Source organism: Semicossyphus pulcher, unplaced genomic scaffold (assembly GCF_022749685.1).
Source record: "Semicossyphus pulcher isolate SPU_LCO1_2020_fin unplaced genomic scaffold, fSemPul1.0.p SCAF_13, whole genome shotgun sequence".
NCBI lineage: Eukaryota > Metazoa > Chordata > Actinopteri > Labriformes > Labridae > Semicossyphus > Semicossyphus pulcher.
The window spans coordinates 975,001-982,500 of record NW_027211637.1 but is presented as its reverse complement, the minus strand read 5'-3'; the positions used below and the strand labels follow the sequence as shown (position 1 = coordinate 982,500).

At 47.9% G+C, this 7,500-nt stretch overlaps 1 protein-coding gene across 4 annotated transcripts in view; it reads left to right on the top strand.

Moving 5' to 3' along the window:
- flna (filamin A, alpha (actin binding protein 280)) overlaps window positions 1-7,500 on the top strand; it is a 43,293-nt gene that overhangs the window by 237 nt on the left and 35,556 nt on the right. For all 4 annotated transcript variants that reach the window (XM_069659938.1, XM_069659935.1, XM_069659936.1 and 1 more), the window contains exons 1-2: window positions 1-10; window positions 6,489-6,970. The exon at window positions 1-10 is cut by the window's left edge and continues 237 nt beyond it. In XM_069659938.1, the coding sequence (XP_069516039.1) occupies window positions 6,601-6,970 (370 nt within the window). In that variant the 5' untranslated portion in view covers window positions 1-10; window positions 6,489-6,600. The remainder of the gene's footprint in view (window positions 11-6,488; window positions 6,971-7,500) is intronic.

The following is a 7,500-nucleotide window of genomic DNA, read 5'->3' as shown; positions in this document are numbered from 1 at the left end:
CAGATCACGCGTAAGTCCCTCTGAGGCTGAAGCTTCTCTGAGTGATTCTGTGAGAGGAGTCGGTGCGATGTGAGTGTGTGTCATGAAGTGTTCTCAGTGTGTGTGATCGTATGTGGAGCTCTGCGGGTCAGTTAGGACCGGAGAAGGAGCAGCGGTGTGGGGGGAGAGACGGTCCCGGAGGGTCCGGTGCTCTCCCCGGGTGGCCTGCCGCTGCCACGCCTCACGCGCCAACTTCTCTAACGTCTCTAAAGTTTGTGATGTAGTTTTAGTTTCCTCAGCTGCTCGTGTGTGTGCGGCTGCAGCCATGTGATGTTCAGTCGGTGTGATGTTGACCTGTCCTGGATGTTTAGCTGCAGCTCATCCATCACTTCGTTCTGACACATACACTTTGTTGATGTACCAGCGCGCACGAGCACGCTCCTCCGCTCCGCGTGCACTGCAGTTGCAGCATCTCTTCGGTGCAACAATTAGGGGCTCCACACCAAATAAGGTAAAACACGGACACTGGCTGCTCCGGAGCTGCTCTGTACCGGGGGGCAGAGCGGGGGCCGCGTGCGCCCTCCGCAGCCTGGAGCGGGTCTCACACCGCAGGGTCAGGCTGCGGGACACTCGGTCCGTGTTCAGAGGGGTTGAACCGGTTTAACTGCAGATGTGCACTCATGAAAAGATGCCTGTTTTCTTTAAGGCTTTGCTGGTTAGAGGAGAAGCTGTTAGACCCTCACAGGTCCAATGAGCTGTGAGATAATGTCTCACACATGTAACTCTCCAGATGTTCCCAGGCAGGCTCAATGTCAGGACAGCATCACACTCAGGATGGAGAGGTGTTCAATGTAAGATAGTGACAGGGCTGCTGTAACACTGAGAGAGAGAGAGAGAGAGAGACAGGGGGACATTTATGTCTACATGGTCCTGTGCTCCTGTGCTCCTGTGCTCCCCCTCTTTAGTGAGTGTGAGGGAGAGGTGATCCCAGAGTCCGGTCTGACAGGCGGCTCTGTACCAGCAGGAGCCACATGGGTCCTTGTAGAAGTAGATATTTGTAAAACCCAGAAAGATTCATAGATCACACACATACGAGCCTACATGAGACTGATGGATCGGATCAGTATAAAAAGTGTATTTTGTAAAGGGCCTCGGACACAATAACCTGTGACAATATGAATGTTCTTACAATGAAAAAGAACAATGACAAATAAAACGATCTAATCTGATAAAAGAACAAAAATCTGATTTCGGAAGAAGAAGTAATTTAAAGAATAAATCAGGTGTGTTCTCATGAACCTTTATCATGCTTGTGTTTATAATGCTGATCATGTTTGTGTCATCTGCAAACTATAAAGAGTCTCATTTATTTTGTTCTTTAACTTGTGATCGTTTTAAATCACCAGAAAAACTTTCATGTTCTAAAAATGATGAAATATTTGAGCTTCACAGGCGACTTCAGGTGTTTCAGAGTGTGCATGATGTGGTCTGTGTGATTCTGCTGATATTATAGTGATCGTACCTGCGTCAGGTGATCGGCTCTGTGATGTCATGAACACGGCGGTTCCTTCAAGACACCCTCAGGTGGAAGTTTGTTTAAAACTGTGCGCCGAGCCGCTCCACACTCAGAGAGTCCTTTCAAACCTTTGCTGGCTGCTGATCTCAAACTGAGGTCATAACATTCCTGCACACAGTGTGTGTGTGTGTGTGTGTGTGTGTGTGTGTGTGTGTGTGTGTGTGTGTGAGACCCTGCAGACCAGATCAGTTTGTACACCCAACATCTGAAGTGTGAGGAGACGTAAACATGGAGACCAAACCTGTCCTTGTTTGACTCTTCTTGGCCTGCGTGTACCCAGCAAGTGCCACCACACACACACACACACACACGCACACACACACACACACACACACACACACACACACACACACACACACACACACACACACACACACACTGTCTGCAGGAAATAGAGGGTGAAGCCAGAACATTGCTGTAATCTGTGTTTCTGACTCTCTCTCTCCACCACACCTGTGTGTGTGTGTGTGTGTGTGTGTGTGTGTGTGTGTGTGTGTGTGTGTGTGTGTGCCTGCGTGTGTGTGTGTGTGTGTGTGTGTGTGCCTGCGTGTGTGTGCCTGCGTGTGGGTGGTTAGCAGCGCTGTGTGCAGAGCTCATCACACTTCCTCTGCTGATCTGTGCTCTGTGGCGGTCGGGGTGGTGAGGGTGGAGATGGTGAGGAGCTGACTGGCTCTGTGATCACTGCCAGGAGGAGATCACAGTTAATATAGCGCGTATCATATTTAACACAGACACTCATATGAATATATCAGGTAACAGGATGTGTAATATGATCACAGTATTGATGACGGACTGTGTCAGCGTGACGTTCGACACGTGTTGCCAGAGAACATCGACATGTGACGAGAGGAAGTGAAGGAATAAGAGCAGACGTTTATAGATGAAAACAAAGACACTGACACCGGCACAAGGAATTAAAATACAACATTTAAGTCCAGATTCACTCACGCTGACAGACGTGAAACAAAGAGTTCTCGACTGACTCCACTCGACACACTTCACTTAACGTCTCCTTTATGTGAAAGCATGTGAGGAGAACTGAAATATTAAAGATATAATGAAAGTTAATGTAACAGGATGAAATGAAAACATGCAGAGACACAGAGATGCTGCAGGAGCAGGAGTCTCTCCTCTCCGAGTGTCTCGTTGATCCAGGAAATGAAGCTCGTTCTCGTCTTGTTGCTCTGTTGTTAGTCTTGGCTGAAGGCCTGACGGGGCTTTAGTCTGTTTCTCAGCCCTGCGTCTGTTTAGATCCTGAATCCTCCACAGCTCGGAGGCCTTCTTTCATACTGCCATGATGTTTTTGTACTGACTGTACTTGCTCTGTCCTCCTTCTCTGACCTCTTGACCCCAGATGTTCCTGTTTGAGCCTCAGGGTCGACCTTGAAGGCAGCTTTGTTTAACGCTTTAAAACCAGTGAAACCCATCGAGTCCAGACGGGCCGGACCAACATATGTGGATAAAGATCAAATAAACTCGTGCTTCCATTCGCAAAGAAAAGCATCAGATAACTCAAATCAAAGAGAGAGACAATGAGATAGACTTAAATTAAATATGTCCGTATGGTGCATTTACTGGTTGTTAGTTTGCCTCAGGTGCAAAAAGGAGAAAGTTATAGATGAAATCAAACGCCTCCTTCAGAGCTGATGACGTCTTTGCAGTCAGGACCTGCAGCTCTGCTCTTTAAAACGCCTCCTTCAGTTAAAGATGTTCTTAATGTGCTGCAGTGTGCATTTCATAACGATGACAGAAGTGTGCTAAACCTCCAGTCAAGTACAAGTTTGAAAAGTCGTCCTGCATTTAAAACATTTAAAGAATACGAGAAACAGACGATGAAACGCTTAAAGACGATCTGTCAGAGAGCAGGTGAAAGTGGACGGGTCACATGTACAGGGAGCTCATCAGGTGAGTGAGGGGGACGGGCAGGTGAGCTGGTTCTACAGGTGGGAGTGGCCGAGTCTAAATGACAGCAGAGTTAGAAAACAGTTTAAACAATAAAACTGAAAACATGATGAAAAAGAAGAAAATAATAACTCGACAGTAAATGAAGAGACTTTGTTGGTTGGCGTTTTTCATGTTTACAGACTAAATGATGAATTGATCAGTCATAAAAATAAGTTACAGCTCTGGATTAGAGACTGGACGACAGTGGATGAATTTAGAAAAGCAAACAGAACATGGATCAGAGCGAAAACAGGGAGGAGCTGAGATATACAGTACCATCAGTGTCCACTAGAGGGAGCCAGAGGACAGCACACGGTCTGATCCTCACAGTCTGACTCATCTGAACGTGTCCTCAGCTCCTCTGTCCCCGCCCGAGTCTGTCTCCTAAACAACAGAAACACAGAACATTTCACCAACAGCTCCAGGCAGATCTTTATCGTTCTGTCTCTCACTGATTTAAAGTTAAACACGTCTTCAGTTCCCCGCCCTGCTCTCCTCCTTCTCCTCCTTCTTCTTCTTCTGTTGTTAGTTTCATATTTGAGTTCTGGAGCTGCTCCGACAGTTTGTGTGAAACAGAGTGAATTATTCTCCTACAGGGACCTTCTGCATCTATTGTTCTATTGTTTTAAACACAGTGAGTCAAAGCAAGCTGCTGCCAGTGTGTGTGTGTGTGTGTGTGTGTGTGTGTGTGCGTGTGTGCGTGTGCGTTTGCGTGTGTGTGTGAGTGTGTGTGTATGTGTGTGTTACATTAATGGGGCTCTTTTATTGGGGGGTTATTAAGGCGGGGGGCTCCGGGGTTGTTATGGGGTTGAGGGGAATTCTTCAGATTCTCCCTTGACCAGACACACACACACACACACACACACACACACACACACACACTCTGTGGCTCCTGGCACTGAGCTCCTTATTTAGTCAGGAAAGCTGCAGAGTCACATCTCTCCTCCGTCTCTGTTCCTCAGTGGATCGTGAGCTGCTTGTAGTTTGTAGTTTGTAGTTTGTAGTTTGTCATGTTTCAGAGATTCGTCTGCAAACAATAATAGATATCCTGACTTATAATCACTATTATGAGTCAAGCTGCAAAATAACTTCACTTCCCATAATGCAACTCAGCTAATGTGTCATTAAACTTTACCAGCATGTTCAATGCTAACATGTTTTAGCTCTATAAGGCAGGTTATCAGGTAAACTCATGAAGCTAGCAAAGAATCGCTAAATTAATCGTGTCATATTTAATCTCTAGTTTTGGCTCCTGCTGTGCAGACTGGAGGGGTTAAAGGTCTCACATCCTGCTGCGTGCTGCAGGAGAAACACCTTCAGACTTTACAGAACCAACACTTAAAAAATCTGAATGCAATAATCTGCACCTCCTTTATGACGTACAGTATATTCAACTGAAGTACAAAATACTTCATGTTCAAACGTTCATGTTTTTAAAAAAATATGCACTAATTCTGAATTTGATGCAAATTTTACGTCGGTTTGTGCAGCGTCTAAATTCTTTCAGGGTCGCAGCTGCACAACTGTGTTTAGGATCCTGTCCGGACCAAAAGCATGACTGTAAAGGTCGTTTGTTCAACAGCTCATTACGACCCATTTTAACCACATTTACGTGGTGACCTCTAGCGCCTGTAGTCATAATAACAGTATAGAGAGTGACAGAGTGTGTTTGGGCTGATGGATGGGACAGGACGTCCCTCAGGAGAGCAGAGGTCGACCCCCATCTGAAACCAAAAGTCTGGATCATTACAGTCGACACCTCATCCTCTTTGTATCTCAAGCTGTGGTTGAATCCGCCTTTCTGAGTGCTGATACCTCTGCAATACCTGAGCTTTGTGTAACAGCCAATCAGAGAGCCGAGCTGATCCCAGTGTTTAAGTAACGCTCTGCTTGCCTCACTGTGAGGAAGACAGCGGGGTCATTCTGTGGAAACAGCAGGCCGGACTTTAACATGTCGTTACAGCGAGCATGAAAGATCTCAAACAGCCGACGCTGAGACTTTGTTCCTCTAACTTTAAAAGGTACAAACATTGATGGAACTGATCCGGCCCAATCCATCTGTTTGAGTTAGCACCTGACCCCCAATATCAGAAACACTATCAGTGAATGCATCTCCAGGAAACCCCTCCCATAACAATCAAATGACATCTGGACAGCAGAGGAAGACCTCCCATCAGACCACTCGATACATCTTCCCTCAGAGCTTCTGTGTAACCAAGAAACACCGAAAGAACCTGAACGTTCACACTGAAAGGAACTTCATCAGAACACGACAGAGCAGACCTGATCAGGACAAACAGAGCAGGTCTGCCGTCTAGACTCTGAGTATGACCGCTGTAAAGATAAGACAGCACACACACCGAGGACACACACACACACAAACAGGACATTGTGACCTTATGAGGAGGCACTGAGCTCACATCCCTCCGGACGGCTCAGATATTTCTGCCTCTGCCTCCTGAGAGCATCAACATGAACATGAGATGAGCTCATCCTCACAGGGAGTCTGATCGAGGCCCTTCATGTAGGCAGACTAATGCAGACATGGTGGGACGATGGAGGGAGGGACAGACTGATCAGAACTTTTCTTCACAGCTTCCTCAGCCAGAGACTAAACCCTGAAACACATTAAAAGTGTGAGAAGAAGATTCGTGTTTGTGCTCAGCGTGTTTAAAGTTGTATTCTTCACTTTTAGACACTTTTACTGTTGTGCTGTTTAAAACGTGCAGAGGGTTTCACTCCCTGTTTCTCCCCCACAGCTTCACTTAGTCTGGATTTAATGGCTGCCATCTTTTACTTGTTGTGAGTCAAGTGTGAGTCATTGTGTTGTTGGACATGAAGAAGTGTCTCACATGCAAACATATCATCAGTCTGATCCAGAGTGACTCCCTTTTCTGCTCTCACCGCCTCCTCGCTGCACAATCTCTGTCTCCGGGCTATAAGTCTCTCTCTCATGTTCTCTCCTTCTTTCTTCTCCTCTTCCTCTCAGACACACACAGCTAACACACACAGAGAGAGAAAGAGGGAGCGGCCACACCGAGCTGAGCAGACTCCACCCAGAACAGCAGCCAGCGAACCGAGAGACAGCCGAGCCCATAAAAATGAGCGGTTCACACCCCCGGCTCCACCAGAGCGCCGCGCCCGCTCCCAACGCTCTCTCAGCGGATAAGGACGCAGAAATGCCCGCCACGGAGAAGGACCTGGCCGAGGACGCGCCATGGAAGAAGATCCAGCAGAACACGTTCACGCGCTGGTGTAACGAGCATCTGAAATGCGTCAACAAGAGGATCGGGAACCTGCAGACGGACCTGGGCGACGGGCTGCGGCTCATCGGGCTCCTGGAGGTCCTGTCCCAGAAGAAGATGTTGAGAAAGTACAACCAGAGGCCCACCTTCCGCCAGATGCAGCTGGAGAACGTGTCGGTGGCGCTGGAGTTCCTGGACAAGGAGAACATCAAGCTGGTGTCCATAGGTGAGTCACATTTACTGTGCACAGTGTAATGAATGAGTGTCCTCAGAGTGTGCTTCACCTTCACCCAGGTGATCTCTCTCTCTCTCTCTCTCTCTCTCTCTCTCTCTATCTCTCTCTGTTTGTGCAAAAGTTTACTTTTATATGAGAGATGTGTCCAAGCAGCAGATAAACTGGACTACAGTGTGAGATAGATGTGTTAGAGAGAGAAACTGTGCATGTGTGCAGGGCTGGATAAAGCTGAGCATGTTGTTAAAGTGGTGAAAACTTGAGACCTCCTCCTCCTCCTCCTGCTCCTCCTCCTCCTCCTCCTGTTCGATAAGACTCCAGCAGTCTGAGTGTTTCTGGGAGCAGCAGGCGTCTCCCCGCTGTCCTCGGCTGCAGAGCTTTTGTCTCGTCCACATTTGAGGTGTGTTGTTTTGGGAGGAGGGGGTCTGACTGAGCAGGGAGGCCCCCGGCTCTGTGTGTCCCCCTGCTCGCCTCAGCCCGGGCCGGGCCGAGCCGGGTCGGGCCGAGCCAAACTCTGTGCGCCG